The sequence below is a fragment of the Spinacia oleracea genome, chromosome 6 (genome assembly GCF_020520425.1).
Source record: "Spinacia oleracea cultivar Varoflay chromosome 6, BTI_SOV_V1, whole genome shotgun sequence".
In the NCBI taxonomy this organism is placed as follows: Eukaryota; Viridiplantae; Streptophyta; class Magnoliopsida; order Caryophyllales; family Amaranthaceae; genus Spinacia; species Spinacia oleracea.
The window spans coordinates 14,703,192-14,720,086 of NC_079492.1; the positions used below are offsets into that span (position 1 = coordinate 14,703,192).

General features: G+C 35.3%; 1 protein-coding gene and 1 long non-coding RNA gene across 4 annotated transcripts in view; one reads left to right on the plus strand and one right to left on the minus strand.

Annotated features, from left to right (window-relative positions):
• LOC110805274 (cysteine-rich receptor-like protein kinase 29) overlaps positions 1 to 10,659 on the plus strand; it is a 30,653-nt gene extending 19,994 nt beyond the window's left edge. Inside the window, exons 1-7 of one of the 2 annotated variants that reach the window (XM_056833709.1) lie at positions 4,596 to 4,810; positions 6,883 to 7,011; positions 7,136 to 7,260; positions 7,933 to 8,143; positions 8,662 to 8,899; positions 9,020 to 9,170; positions 9,798 to 10,659. In XM_056833709.1, coding sequence (XP_056689687.1) covers positions 4,798 to 4,810; positions 6,883 to 7,011; positions 7,136 to 7,260; positions 7,933 to 8,143; positions 8,662 to 8,899; positions 9,020 to 9,170; positions 9,798 to 10,085 — 1,155 coding nt within the window. In that variant the 5' untranslated portion in view covers positions 4,596 to 4,797 and the 3' untranslated portion in view covers positions 10,086 to 10,659. Of the gene's footprint in view, positions 1 to 4,595; positions 4,811 to 6,882; positions 7,012 to 7,135; positions 7,261 to 7,932; positions 8,144 to 8,661; positions 8,900 to 9,019; positions 9,171 to 9,797 lie in introns of those variants that run through there. The other variant, XM_056833708.1, reaches the window with a different exon arrangement.
• Positions 10,660 to 11,492: 833 nt separating this feature from the next.
• On the minus strand, positions 11,493 to 15,981 carry LOC110805267 (uncharacterized). Of its 2 annotated transcripts, XR_002537965.2 has the most exons (4): positions 15,690 to 15,981; positions 13,931 to 14,075; positions 12,459 to 12,756; positions 11,493 to 11,706 (listed from the first exon to the last, which is right to left on the minus strand). It is a non-coding gene; the product is annotated as an uncharacterized lncRNA (long non-coding RNA). The 2 variants fall into 2 exon arrangements; XR_002537964.2 differs by lacking the exon at positions 11,493 to 11,706 and having other exon boundaries at positions 12,418 to 12,756; positions 15,690 to 15,963.
• Between the last annotated feature and the right edge of the window lie 914 nt (positions 15,982 to 16,895).

The window sequence follows — 16,895 nt, forward strand, 5'->3', positions numbered from 1 at the left end:
TGTAGGGTGATTTTGCGTGAAACCTAGTTAATGTCCCCACAGACGGCGCCAAACTGTTTATGCCAAATTTGGTCTAGGGGCGATCTTTGGCTTAGGTCGACACTAACTAAGCGATAATCAAATAAGGGAAGACAAAGAGAGACACGACACAGAGAAGTGTTGACGCGGAAAACCCAGGAATAAGGTAAAAAACCGCGGATAGCTATGAGGCTATCAATCCACTAAGTTTCCTATATGATTGTTTGTATCTTATTCTAGAAATCAATGTAACAGAATATAAATAACGAATACAAGAATGATTTGAATGCTTTTATGGCTTGAGAATATGAGAGCTTTTCTGTCTTTCTTCCTTCGCTTGTCATCGTCTTCATGCTTTTATAAGATATTTCCAACGGTCTAGTTGGTTGAGAGAATCCCACAAAGATAGGGATATCTTCGTTACACGTCTCTTTAGTCTTCAACCACCTCCGCCCTTCTCGCGCATGTCTTGGCCTCATTCCTGCTAGTGTGACGGCGCTGCCTATCATGGGCTTTAGGTTAACTTATCTTTACCAACCTGTTCCTTGAGGACGCGTCTCTGTTGCCTGTGCGTTGTCGCCCGTCCTTCGTCGTTTATGCCTCGTCGTACGATTCTACGTCGGACGTATCTCCCTGGAGCTGTGTTTACCTGCGACGCGACAGAACCTGGTTGACACGACATGATCAAACGTTAGAGCGGTTATGTCGTTAGTCCAAAAAGTGGGATAACAGCTAGTTTCCTATATACAATAGTATTCCTCTAATACTCCCCCTCAAGTTGGAGCATGAAGGTCTCGAATGCCCAATTTGCGAAGAAGAGTAAAAAAACTGTGGCTTACCTAAAGCCTTTGTAAAAATATCCGCTAACTGATTTCCCGTACGTATATGAGCCGTGACTATGTTGCCAGATTGGATTTCATCTTGTACAAAATGACAATCCATCTCAATGTGTTTCGTACGTTCATGGAAAATCGGATTCGCCGCTATATGTAGAGCCGCTTGACTATCGCAATATAATCTCATAGGTCATTCGTGTCGAACACCTAAACACCGCAAGATTGACTTCAACCACTTCAACTCACACGTAGTAGTAGCCATCGATCGATACTCCGCCTCTGCCGAAGAGCGTGATACTGTTGGTTGCTTTTTAGTCTTCCAAGAAATTGGAGAGGACCCAAACATAACAAAATAACCTGTCAAAGATCTTCTGGTCATAGGACAACTTGCCCAATCACTGTCACAAAATTCATATATTTGCAGATTGCAATCTCTACGTAACAAGATACCCTGACCCGGACAACCTTTGAGATATCGAATAACGCGGAGCGCGGCTTCCCAATGATCAACCATGGGAGCACCCATGAATTGAGCCAAAATATGTACGGAGTAACTTAATTCGGGCCGAGTAATAGTCAAATAAATCAGGCGGCCTATAAGTCGCCAATACTTTTCCGGTTCAGAAAATAACTCCCCTTTGCAACGAGCCAACTGATGATTTTGCTCCATAGGTGTTGTTGCAGGCTTAGCTCCCAATAGACCTGCTTCACTAATAATATCGAGTGTGTATTTCCGTTGACATAAAAATAAACCTTTATTTCCACGGGCCACCTCAAGACCAAGGAAGTATTTAAGAGCCCCTAAATCCTTCATGTAAAAACAGTCACTGAGGTACTTCTTGAGTTTCACCACTTCTGCATTAGAGGAGCCTGCAATTATCAAATCATCAACATATACTAATACATGGAGAGACACATTCCCTTTAGTATAACAAAACAGTGAATAATCAGCATAAGATTGCTTAAATCCAAAGTGCTTCAAGGCCGTTGAAAGTTTCGCGAACCATTGTCGAGGGGCTTGACGAAGTCCATACAAAGACTTACGTAGCAGACACACCTTGCCAGGAGTAGGAGAATCAAAACCCGGGGGAAGCTACATGTAAACCTCCTCCTCAAGATCACCATGGAGAAAGACATTGTGAACATCCATTTGATGGAGCTCCCAATCACGTGCAACTGCAAGAAACGTTCACACCGTTACCATTTTTGCCACAGGTGCAAACGTCTCGTTGAAATCGATGCCCTCTATTTGCCGATTTCCAAAAACAACAAGTCTACCCTTTAACCGCTCAACTGTTGCATCATCTTTGAATTTGATCTTGTATACCCATTTGCAACCAAGGGCCGTCTTTCCAGGAGGCAATTCCTCTAAGGTCCAAGTGCCATTTCGTTCGAGTGCATCAATCTCCTCCTTCATGGCTAAGCGCCATTCCGGGATTTTATTAGCTTCTTTAAAATAAACCGGCTCATCACCTGCTGTTATAGCTGCCAAAAATTGTTTGTGTTTCGCAGAGAATTTATCACAATTTATAAAATAAGCTATATTAAATTGTGTACCTGAGGACCGCTTCGGAGGAGGTGAATCAAGGGGAGTGACTGGGTTTCGAGATTGGACAGTGTTAGTTATATATTCTTTGAGTCATGACGGAGGCTTACGAACTCGATATCCTTTACCAAGTTTTTCAGTAGTTGGTTGCGTCTTGTCGGTCAATGATGGAGCTAAATCATGGGAAGAGACTACAGGAACAACTGATGTACCTGGACACGGCTTTGGTGCGAGTGGGGCTGCTGTACCACACCCTTCTTGAAGATCTTGCTGCCAAATTGTAGTATCTGTGACAATTTCCTCTTCTAAAGATGTCTCCCCTACCCCAACATTGTCTATTTCCTTTTCTAAGGATGTTCCCCCTCTGCCAACATTGTCCACCTCATTATTGGTTCCTTGTGTTGGATCAATAATGTCAACATCAATAAATTGATCACCTTGATTCTCAAACATACGCATATCAACAACATTGTCATTTGTGGCTAACGCTAGAAAATGGAAATTTATTTTCGAAAAAAATCACATCTCGTGACACAAAATACACCTTCTTATCTAGATCATATAATCTCCATCCTTTTTGACCAAAAGGAAACCCTACAAATATGCATTTTCGTGATCGGGGACCGAATTTATCCTTTACACGAGGACGATTATTTGCATAACATAGGCATCCAAACACCCGTATAAGAGAATAATTTGGAGACTTTCCAAACAGAATATCATAAGGTGATTTATTTCCAAGAAGAGTTGTTGGAGTCCTATTTATAACATATGCCGCCGTAATAAAACACTCACCCCAAAAACTAATAGGTAGGTTAGCTTGAAAACGTAAGGCCCGCGCCACATTAAGAATATGTTGATGTTTTCACTATTTGCAAAAAAAGGTAAAAGATAAACGACTTTCCGAGAGGGGTGTCCAAGTCGTTGATGCCACAATTCATGCTTGTCTAACACTGTCATTTGATAAGCTTGAGTACGTTGCGACGGCTTGAACCAGTAAACCCCGTCACTTTGTTCACCCGCTCCAATCAGGGTCCTCGAATTGCAGTCCTGAATAACACAAAGCTTATTAGTAAACGTGACAATAAACTCAGAATTAGCAAGCATTTGCGAAACAGAAATCAAATTGCAAGTTAAATCCGGAACGTATAACACATCATGTAGTGTCAAATTGTCGCTCAATACGACAGTCCCTTCTTGGGTTGCTATCACTTGTTTACCGTTCGGCAAACCGACTGGAGAATAAATTGTATCAGTCAAAGTAGTAAACAAGCTTTTATTACCACTCATGTGATTCGAGCATCCAAAGTCGATTAGCCATCTAGTAGAAAGACTCTTACCATCAAGCTTGGCCGTTAAGGAATTTGCAGTAGTAGATGAACTTGCAGCAAGTTTATTGATCATTGAGAACAAAGTTTGCCATTGTTCATTATTCACAGGGGGTCTCACCAAATGACTGCACTGGGACAATACCTCCAGACCCATGACCAGTGGCTGCATTAGGAACAACATTTCCACGGCCACGGCTGCTCCCTGCACGCCCACCGCGACTGCTGCCTCTACCTTTCCCTCGTGTTGCAGCCCGATTTTCAGAGTACCACCAGTCTGGGTAACCAAGTAACTCAAAGCAGTTGTCTTGGTCATGCCCAAATTTCCCACAATGTGAACAAGTTGAGTTTGTTCGTGGACGATCAATTCCTCGGCTGACATTAGCACCACGACCTCGTGAAGCACCAGGCATAGCAAAGCCCACAGCTTCAGTGCGCTTCTCCGTCGTACGGGTAACAGAATCCTTTCTTTCTTGTGTCAATGCTTTTGAGAAGACTGAGTTCAAAGACGGGAGAGGGTCCTGCATTAAAACATTAGATTGGACATTACCATAGAGAGTTGAGTCCAAGCCAATGAGAAATTGGTGAACTTTTTCATCTTCCCGTTCCTTTGTAAGGGCAGCCTTTGAACCACAACTGCAGGTGCACGAGCATGGTGGAGTCAAGTAGGCTGCCAATTCGTCCCATAGCTTTCGAAGGCGACCGTAATAAGTCACCACCGAGTCTCCTTGCTGGTCACAGCTAGCAATTTGATGCCTGAGTTCGTTGATTCGTGGCCCGTTTGCAATCGAGAAACGATCCTTGATGTCATCCCACATATCCTTCACGTTGTCGGTGAGAGGAACAGTTGATCGGATAGCCGCGTCGAGGGTGTTATGAATCCACGCACCGAGCGTAGAATTAACCTTCACCCATTGAGCCAATTCTACAGGAGTTGTTGGTGGCTTAATCGACCCATCAATAAAACCTGTTTTGTTGTTTGCTTTGAAGGCGTTGTAGACCGATCGAGCCCACTCGCCATAGTTTTCATCTCGCAAGACCACAGGGGAAATAACAAGGGCCGTATTCGATGCGGGATGAAGGTAATACGGGGAAGTAATATCAACAGCTTTGTTTGTGTCATCTCCCATGATTATTATGAAGATGAAGGAGAATGAAAATCAATTAACAAAGTAAAAAAAATTCAGAGAAAACGTTTGAAATTTAATAACCTGCTCTTGATACCATGCAATTGTATTGACAAGAGTTGGAGAAGAAGAAGTCTTCTGTGTTTTCTTATTTCTCATATACACGGCTGCTATGTTATTATATACAAGCTAATTAGGTTAACCAAAAGGAAGACTTTTCAATAGCTACAACAAAATAGTAGCCACCAAAATTATATTAAATCTCAACTGTTTAAAACGAGAATTTAATCTTATCCGTTTATTTGTTTGACCACAATATTTCAAGAATTTAAAAGAAAAAGAAATTAAATATAAAAAACGGTAGTAGCCACCAAAATATTAACCAAAAGGAAGACTTTTCAATAGCTACAACAAAATAGTAGCCACCAAAATTATATTAAATCTCAACTGTTTAAAACGAGAATTTAATCTTATCCGTTTATTTGTTTGACCACAATATTTCAAGAATTTAAAAGAAAAAGAAATTAAATATAAAAAACGGTTTTATTAATAAAAAAAACTGTAGCATAATTCGTTCTTTTCTCATGGAAAATCATCAGATATACAAGTATACAACCCACCAAACAATCATCAGCTTCTTGATTGAAACAATCCGGATATAAATACGGAGTACTCTGAAAACTATAGACTCCCTACTCTGCACACTGTTGAAATTATTTTTTGAGTTATACTGTATATTGTTTTGCTTATTCTTCTTTCTACTACTCCGTATGTTCTTATTTTATTTATTATTGAACGAATCCCATGGGGTTCTACTCAGCATAGTATCCAATTTTGTTAAACGATATATAAAAAAACCGTATGCACAAGTTAACACTTGCGGATAGAGGAAAAAGAAAGACATAGATCGATGATAATCTCGTAGACGAATAGAGGAGAGGAAAAGAAAAGAAAATAATTTTTTCATTTTAATCTATATTTTAATTAATTAGTTTCTTTTGTAAAGAAAAATAAATCATTTTAAAAGTTTAAGTCAATAGAAAATAAATGGTGTAGATTTGACACATCTAAATAAAAGGTCAAGATTAAAAGTTTATAGTGGCTACAAAATTGATGTAGCCATTGCAAAATCATCCTAACCAAAATAACCTAGAAATATTAGGAAACTATTCTAATATACGCTAGACATATTACACAGTATATTCACAAACGCTAGTCTATTACTACATACTAAAAGAGACACCAGGAATGACACGTGTCATTTCCTGGTGCGATTTTTTCCCGCCAAAATGTTTTTTACTTTTTTTAATTTAAAATAAATAAATTACATTACGTTTTTTAGGAAACTAAGATACAAATATATTTTAATTACCATAGATACTGCATAATATATTATTGGAGGAAAGCTAAATCAATATTATTTTTTCCTTTATGATATAATTTAATTTATGTATTATTATAACTTTTTAATCAGATAAGAAATTTAAAAAATATTGATAAATGAACTTCTAATGTTAGTCTACTATTAATAATATAATACATGGTAACTGGTAAGAAAGAATGTTAATTCAAATAATAATACATGGTAAGTAGACTAACATATAAGTTTATTTATCAATATTTTACTCAATTCAAAATATGTTGTATTTGACTAACTCGGTTATGCTCGGGTCTTTTCGAAAATTAGTCTTGAGTCATTCGGATTTGGTTAACGTTGTTAGATCGTTCTACATACAAGTAAACGACTATAATTTTTAACACTTTGTATAGTAATATGCAAATTTAGTTCATTTGAATATTTTTTTACACAACTTTGAATTTATACTTTTTCATATATCATTTTTACTTTCATGTTTTCCTAATATTACAAGTCTTTTAGTTACTATTAAAATAATAAATTATTTTAGTAGAAGCCGTGCGTTGCACGGTCCCTAAATTAGTTTCCTATATACAATAGTATTCCTCTAATATGATGTATGACTTGTACAGTTGTACTTAAGCTGCTTTTCAACTTCTATCATCTACAGGAAATGGAAGTAGCACAGCAAAGGTTGCCATCCCAATCGTTGTTTCAACGGCTATATTAGTTGTTCTCGTAGGTGGATTCATTTACTTGCGTAAAAGAAGAAGGACAAAGAAAAAGTTTGAAAACTCAAGTAAGCAAAATAAATAAAAATAGATTCTCAGTTTATGATGATCTATTCTCAAGTTGATAAATGATTATATCTGGCTTATTATTATGCTAATTCCTTCTACATTGTTAACCTTCAATCAAGCTAGATGAACAAGATGAAAGCCTAAATTTTGAGAATCTGCACTATGGTTTCGATACCATTAGAGTGGCAACAGACAACTTCTCAGAAGCTAATACACTTGGCCGAGGAGGATTTGGTATAGTTTACAAGGTACTAATTTATAAGCTACGTGGAAGAAAAAATTATCAATTACTATCTCCATTACTATTTGCAAAAACATTTATCAAGTACTATTTCCATTACTATTTGAACAAATTTTAAGACAACTAAAAAAAGTTGGTTGAATATAATAAAATATGGATAATGTAAGATAAATGTGTAAAAATATGTGTGGGTGTAAGAAAAAAATGAATAAAACTAAAAGAAAGTAAGCGAAAAACTGTGAAAATTATGGGGTAAGAAAGATAGAGTAGTAAATTTTAATGTTCAAAAATAGAATAAAGTAAAGTGTAAAGAATATTACAGTAAAACTGAATGAGATTATTCTTGCGTGGACTTGGTCCACAATAATATTAGTATGAACCTAAACCTAATAATTTTCTCTAATATTTTTTTTTAGTAACCATTTTTGTATCATAGTAACCTATGTTTTTAAAAGTTAATTGTTACTTAACATGTATCAATGACACCAATTTGATATTTTTTTCATACTAATCTTAATAAAAATGTCAAAATAAATTAAGAACACGTTTTTTTACTTTCTTTTAGGCATGATTCACAATAAATTTAGTGTGAACCAAGTCCATTTAAAAATTGGTGAACATTAAAGACATTTTAAAACGGTGGTAATGTTAGTATTCAACTAAATGTTTGCTAAAACAGGGAACATTATCAGATGGACAAGAGATCGCAGTGAAGAGACTCTCAAGGGATTCGGGACAAGGTGATGACGAGTTTAAGACAGAAGTTTTGTTAGTTGCTAATCTTCAACACAGGAATCTTGTTAGGTTGCTTGGCTTCTGCTTAGAACAAGATGAAAGACTTCTCATTTATGAGTTTGTTCTTAACAGTAGCCTCGATCACTTCTTGTTCGGTATGGTTCAATTTCTCTTTTAAATATATACGGAGTACTTCTTTTGTTTTCCTAAATCTACTCACCTCTATTTTGCGTGGCTTTTAATACACTACTTTGGCTTATTTAAATATGTATTAGCAAATTATAAAATGTTAATATTTTAAAAATATGAAATGAAACAAATCTAATGAAACATTTTATGATAGATTTTTTCTTATAGGTAGTACATAAATAAAGAGACATGGTCAGAGTTTCTTAAATTTGACCCATGAATTGTAAAGTGGGTAGAGCAGAGGATAACGAATGAAGAAATAAATAGGGAAATTTGCTAACAACTACTAATACTACTTTTTACTTTTGAGTTTGTAAATGACTAGATTAAACTAAGATATCTCTTTCGTTTTTGAACCATTTGAAATGATTTAAAAGCACATTTTGTAAGATGAACTGTAAAAAATGTGAAAATGGATTAACATTTTTTTCAACATTACAAGACTAATATTCCTAGCTACTTACTCTTAATATTTTATGTTCAGATGAAAGCAAGCGATCAAATTTGGACTGGGAAACGCGCTACAAAATTATAACAGGGATAGCTCGAGGGCTCCTTTACCTACATGAAGATTCTCGACTTCGAATTATCCATCGTGATCTTAAAGTGAGCAACATACTTCTAGATGCTGAAATGAATCCCAAGATTGCTGATTTTGGCACGGCGAGGTTGTTTGGTGTTGATCAAACTCAAGGAGATACTAAAAGAATTGTCGGTACCTAGTAAGTCTATCATACTACTCCATACACTCTACTTTGGTTTGAATGATCGTATATATGGATGAGTAAATACATTAAATATCTCAAAACATAACTTAAATATAACACTATTTTTTATGTTAGTGGATATATGGCACCAGAATATGTATATCATGGATTCTTCTCCGTAAAATCAGATGTATACAGCTTTGGTGTGCTAGTTCTGGAAATCATCACGGGTCAGAAGAATTCTAGTATTCGTAACAAGGAATACACAGACGACCTAATAAGCTATGTAAGTATTTAAGCATGATCTCTAATTTATTTTTCTATATAAGTACTTCTTCCGTTTCATTATGTTTCTCGTGTTTATTATTTATATAGTCAAAGTTTTAAAACTTTTAATTAGTAGTATAAATAATACAAAATATGGTTTATGCATCCAGGTGCACAATGCTCACTGTGCACCCTGTTTTTAAATGAACATATAGCTCAAATACAAAGAACATATTGTTCATACCCAAAGAACATATAACCAATGAACATATAGTTCAAATCCATAGAACATATATTTTAAATATTTCACTAGTACATGTACATTGAAATCATTCTCATTGTTCATTAGATTTTCAATAAATGTTCAATAGGGTGCACCATGAGCACTGTGAACCCGGATGTATAATCCAAATTGCGTAAATAATAATAATAAAAAAATACTCCGTATAACTTATGGGATCTCATTGGATTCCGTTTAATGTAAATATTTTAAATATAATTTATACTAATTGAATTTAGAACTATTAAGTCAAAATAGTGTATTGGAGTTGCACATCAAGAAAAAATGAATTTTTTTTTTGGAATTAGGGAGTATGTAATTAATGTAATGCAACTCATTGCTGAAATGTTGCATAATGTGTTACAGGTATGGAGAAATTGGAGAGAGGATACAGCTTTATCTGTAATCGATCCAACATTATCAACAGGGTCAAGAATTGAGATAATAAGATGCATACACATGGGTTTGTTATGTGTTCAAGGAAACGCGGAGGATCGACCAACAATGTCTTCAGCAATGTTGATGCTTAGTAGTCATTCTATAACACTTCCGGTCCCTTCTCATCCTGCATTTGTCATTGCTATTGTCGATAACAACACTAAAGAGAATACGTCAACAAATGAGATTTCCATTACCGATCTCTTACCACGATAATATATACTCCATCCGTCGCTCTCTTTTTGTTCTTTACGTTTTCCTTTTTGGTGTCCCAAAATTTTATGTACATTTACTTTTATACTCACTACTAGAATTTTCGTGGTATGGGGACGCGTTTTTCAGCTTATTTGCTATGCCAAAAAGCGTCGAGAAAACTGGCCTCGACGCCTGCTATTATCGTCGAGAAAACCTTAGTCGAGAATTCTTGACGCGTTATGGCGTCGAGAGTTGTGACGCCATCTGCTGTCAAGGTAAAATACGACGTCGAGAGTCACTACGCCTTCCTGCGTCTTGAGTTTTAGTTAAGTTTCGATAATGGTGACGCCGCCATTCAATGTCCAGAAAATGGGAGATGCGTCGAGATTCTAGACGCCTTCTAGAGTCGTAATTTTGTTCTAAGCCGCCGACAAACATCAAATTAAACCTGGATTGAAAAAGTTTATCGACGCCTTTTTGCTCCTTATTCTAGACATCATTTGTCGTCCACATTATTCTCGAGGCTTTTCCGCGACATCACAAAGAATTATAGCGGAAAATTCAAATAAGGCATCCAAATTTTTTTGTAAGCTTGTTTTTCACCTGTATATATAAAATACAATAGTTCATTCATATATATAATATATTATACATTCAAATTAAAACAACAATGAAACGTGAATCTTGATAACCCATAAAAAAAAAATTTGGCAAATAATAATGTTTTATTAATCACGAATAAGTAAGTAGTTAAAATCCATAGTTACATACATGTTACTAATTAACTAGGATCATGGATCTAATAATAAGTACATGCGGTACAAATTCATATTACGTACTAATTAACTAGGATCAAGGTATATATTTATAGACGATGGCCCGTAGTAGGTAAATGAAACTAAAGCCTAGAAAGCTCAAAACCATAGTAAAAGAAACTAAAGCCTAAAAAACTAATTTCCATAGTTAAAAAAAGTAAAGCCTAGATAAACTAGAATTCATAGTAAAAGAAACTAAAGCCTATACTACATAAACGAGCTAATGCAACGTCTAAAAACCGGTGCAATAGGACTAAAACCGTTGCCATATGCCTATTGCAACGGTTCAAGAACCGTTGCAGTTGCGGCCGTTGCATTAGGCCTAATGCAACGGTTTTTATCCCTATTGTAACGGTCCTTTGTCATCTATACCAACCGTCGCATTAGGGACCTAAGGCAACGGTTGGTAAGACTTTTGCAAGGGTCCTTCATATCTAAAGAAACCGTTGTACTAGGTTCTACTGCAGCGGTTTTACAAAGCTATTGCGACAACTTTGCCTTCAAGGTTAACCGTTGCATTAGGTTTAATGCAATGCTGAAATGGATCTAATGAGAATAATCTACAACTATTTCTATAACATTTCACCAATTTGGCAAAATTAAAATCACAATTTGAGAGACTATACGATTTTCAATTATATTAAAAAATATCCACAAATATGTAATATACATTGTCAACAATTTACAAAAGAAGTACAACTTGAGTAGTACTTGTACAAGTAATACTTTTACTTCAAACCTAAAAGGCTAAATAATTCCAATTATGTAGCATTTGCAACTGGATCAAGTGATCAACCACCAAAAAGTTCAATTTATAAGTTGTAGACCTGCAGATTCAAACGTTTAAGAAATTATCAATGAACCATTTAGCTAACTTTGGATAAATATTAACAAAGTATTGTGAACAAAGTAAATTTAAAAAACACAAAGTAAACGCTATTTTAAATACGAATTGCATACTTAATCTGATGTGCATGAATTCAACTACATGAGAAGAGGATATAGTGTACGAGGAGCTATGGGGACTATATTCATTTTCCAAGTCTCGGTTTCATTTTGTTTTTTTATTGATCTTCCTGCTTCTCCCATATGCAATTTATATTGCTACAATGGCTCATTCGCAGCAAAAGTCAGCTTATTATAGAAAACTAATCAATTTTAACCCAGTAATTCTCAGTTTCATTTTGGATACAGATATTGGTCTGGGTCACATTCCGGGTCGGGTAATTCGGGTAATGTCAATTTTGCAAGTTCTATCCATTGTATAACAGTAATAACCGACAAAGATCAGACTATATAGAAAGACATGACTTCAATGGTAAAATTGCAGAGTTTGTCTTGTAATTCAGATTCATTAATACACAAATTAATCATTTTTGTATTTTTTTCCGGGCAAATACTCGGCTTCAAACTCAAAATTACAACTAGGTTCATCTTCAGCCATAAAAGGATACGGTCGGCTGCATGAACCAAGAGTCTATCTTTCGCGGCCACCCACATAAAAGAACAACAAATGCAGAATATATAAAACAGTCACAGAACAATCAAATGGAATGAGATAATAAGTTGATAATCATACCAGTATCAGTAACAAGCTGAACATAAATCTTCTTCGTCGAAAAATCGAGAGCTAAAAGTTACGAGTCACATCATAACAATTGAAAATAATACAGTAAAACAATTTCTACTCATTAGAAGCAGAACGATCAGACACAGTCTTCTTCTTCTGTAAGATTACAGTACCGTGAATGATCAGTTTACCAGCAGTGTCTGCAGTTTCTTCACTGTACTTAGCAGAAGCTTTGCTGTCGAATGCATTGATTAGGCAACGGCAATGCATATTCAACTTACTGTGAGACCGTCTTACTGGTTTCCCCCTTGATTTTCACGGCAAAGATTTTAGAGTTAGAAAAAAAACTGAGTTTTCTGTCAAGAAATAGAGAAACTGATGGGGCTGGTTTTTTTGTGACAGAGAATGAGTAATGTTGTTTTTTTGTGTAAGGTGAAAAAAGGGGAATAAATTTTACTGCCTTGTTATTATAGTTTTGCATTTGATTCTGTCAATAACATGTGTTAAAAGAACTTGTACTAAAAGGTCTTTTTCTCTTATGTTTTTTTTTTGACGCAACTCTTTGACGTACCCCATCCATCTTGAAACGTGCTTCACACTTTTTTATATGTCCAATGAAACGCAGCAAATTATATAGAAGTATAAAGTTTTCTAAAACAAATTCAAACACCATAAAATTCAGCTATTAAAGCGAATGAAACAGAATGACAAATCATGCATGATTTACACTCCTTGAGAAGCTTCTAAAATTTGTTTATTTGAGTCTTATCAGTAATCATAATGCAACTAGACAACGAAAAATCACTCTCTGAGATTCAAGTTTTTAACTTTTAAGCTTGATTCCATGGTAAGTTTTTGAAACTTTGGGAATGTCTAGTGGAATTTTTGAATTTTCTTGGTCATATGAGGGGAAGTTATAGAGTAAAAAGACTGAGAGATTAGACTCCAAACAATACTCCTTACTCGCAAGGGTGGTAACATGCAAAGAGTCATGGGAATAATTTAGATGATGGTACAAGCTAAGCTAGTGGAATTCAGACTAAATTTTTAGTTTTGGGTCTCGAAATCTTTAGCTACAAGATAAAACACATACCTTAATTAGACCTTGAGGTTTTATCAACGATACATATACTAGTGTAATGCCCGCATATTGCTACTCTGGTAAGTGGTTTAATGTTTGAAAATATATGATTCATATTGTTACTCCAGTAAGTGGTTTAATGTTTGAAAATGATTGATTTTCACTCCATATAGAAACAAACTAACCAAATTTATTTTTACCGTTGAACTAATAATTCCATGTTGTAATCTTTAGTTCAAAATAAACATACACTAGTTATAATAGACTATGAGAAACATAGAGAGAGGAAAGTTGACAGATGATCTATAAACTAATGAAGTTTTCTAAGAATTAACTACTATAATCACACTCTAAATACATAGGCATAGAAAAATAAACTTAATAAGTATGTGCAGGTTACCTCAGAAACCAGAATGTAAGCTGCTAAAGTACTGATAGTCCGATAGAGAAGCCAGAAATAAGCAATGTAAACTTTGGGAGAGAAATACAATGGACTGAATCAACTTATATGTTTGGGAGAGAAAAGTCACTGCCTCCATTTACATCTGCAAAAAGAAGTTAACCCATGGAAACATGATTGCCATGCCAAAGAATAAGGTACACAATCTATGTAGTCTAAGAACCAAAAGAACGAGCAAAGAAAGAGAAGCAATTACAATTACAGTAGCTTGTCTACAATAGCATCACCACTTTATAAAGGAGGGTATAAACCATAGCCAAAATTCCAAATCAAGTGATTTTTTAGTCCCAGTTCAATAACTATAAAAGAGTAACACACTCATAAAGAGGCTATAAGCTGAAACCGACTACAGGGTGACCAAAAAGGAGAAATACCATGTTAGAAACTACAACATAAATCTTATTCCACTGCATGTTTTGAGCTTCAGGATGCAGATTACCCTTTTCCAACCAAGAAAAGTTGTCAAGATTAACTAGACATGAATGATGACAAAGATCCATAAGTTGCTGATATCTGTGAAGTTTAAACCATGGGAGTGAGTTGATAGTACTATCAGTCATAATAACAAGAGGCAATTTATACAGGTTTTACATGAGTTAACTGGTGGGGGCATACGGCATAAGGTTCTCTTACATCTAGCAGCATCAGTCAGTCTTGGTTTTATGAGAAGCATCCTCTTTTTCAGTAGAAAATAATGTTTGGACTAGACTGCTTTTTTCTTGAAAGAAAAAGAAGAAGATATTCTATTGACATCATCTAGATACTAATAACATTCACAACTAGCATAAGAAACTAAAATGACCATCATAAGAAACTAAAATGACCATGATACGATAATTTCAAAGAATGACACACTACTAAAATTAAGGAGCATCAACCACAAAAGACCAACACACTAGAAATAATACAGGTCCAAAAGAGGACCATCTTCAACAATGCAAAAACAATTATACCCAGGAAGCAATAATACGAGCTTCTCGGTTTCGTCTCTCCTGCATTCATCCTCCAAAGATGACATCCCTTACAAATAGTTAACTACAATCCATCCATTCACTATGATATTATTAATTTTCTTACTAGGCTGCGTGTCTTCCTTTTTTCTTTATCATGTGATATTCCTTCATTCATGTGTACAAGGGGTTAAAAAGGGGCTAGCCTTAGTATTTTTGGTTCTAATAATACACTATAAGCAATAACATGCTACAATCTAAAGTTACTTTTGTACAAAATGTAAGAAAAAACTCCATAGTATCTGATCCCCCTAACATAGACACACCATTGTACTCAAAATTTAGCTAGGCATTTTATCAAACAGGTTGTGAACACCCCTCAATTTATTCTAAATCAGAAACTAGTGAAAATAAGTAAGTGATTTGCAGGCAATTTAAAGTCAAATTCAGCTGATTTTCAATACAACATACAGATTAATTGCAGAGCTTTGTGCGATTTACTCACTAATTGCTGAATGAGAACATATAAAGACAATAAAATTCCAATTACAGTAAAGTCTGCTAGTCTTCGAACCCTAATAAAAGTATAAATAAGTGCGAAGAATCAAATAAAATAAATTTTTAACCAAAAATTGATTCCATAAAACCTTAATTGGAAACAAAAGATGAAAGATCCCTCATTCATAAAATTTGATAATACTTTGGGGGTTTTCAACCAAAATTTTAAAGTTGAAGGTTGATAGGAATACCTAAGTGAAAGAGAAGCCCTCGTTGATGGTGGTCACCGGTGTTTTTGCGACAACTATCTTGCCTCTGTTGCCTCAACGCCGCAAGAGAGAGACGCACCCATGGTTCCTATATTCTGGATTTATGGGAATTTGTTATGAGTATTCAAGAAGATAGGGAAAGAGAGTCGCACCAGATCGAGCTCAAGAAGAAAGAACCTCTTTTACTGAAAATTTAGGGTTTTGGAAAAGTTAGGGAAGGGATTTGAACTTCAGGAAATTTCGAGAATGTTATAGGGAACCTCATATATAAAAAAAATAAAGTGCCCCTTACAGTAAAGTCATAGCATCGTTGCTAGATTAAAAATTCATTGGAATTAAACCTGACAATTGCAATAGCCCTAAAAACTGTTGCATTTGAATTCCTAATGCAACGGTTAAGAAAAATTGTTGCAAAAACCGTTGCATTACCTTTTGTCGTTGTAAAAACCGTTGCATTACCATATGTCGTTGTAATAAACCGTTGCTATAGCTTTAGGTGTTGCATTAGACCCTTGCATATGCTCGTTTATGTAGTAGTGCTAGAATAACCAACTAGGATCTAGATGATTGTTTGTAGTAGCTAATATGAAGCTTGAGTGTCCCGGACTGCTTCATTCTCTCGTTGCACCTTCATCACGTTGGACGACCTTCAAAGAAAAATGCAAAATGTAATAAGTGCAAATAAAATGTAACAAGTACACAAGGTAAAGAAAAGAGGTAGAATAATATAGGTAAAACAAAATGTAACAAGTACAAAGAGAAGTTGCAGTTTAGAACTGAATAAATTGACTAATTGAATTGGCTGACAAGTGAGCAGCTTGTTGTGCCTCACTAGTTTTCATAAATGTGTCCACGAGTGGGGTCAGGCCGATCTGTGTACTAGCAGCCTGGAACATTCAATAAACCTTAGACACTAAGAAGTAATTTTCTAATTAGGAGACTGTGCTAGTATATATTGTAGCATTATCACTTATCAACTAAGGCACTTCTGTAGCATTACCAGCTAAGGGATTGAGTTACAATTTCACTAACTATCCTTCATATCGATCTGAAAATAGTTTGTTAAAGGTATCATTAAGTGTACTGCAACAAACATTTTGTGACTGAATGTACTCTGGATAAAAATAACAATGTATCTTTATGATGTATTGGGACAGTTGTGGTCTAATTAGAAGAGCAACTAAAGAA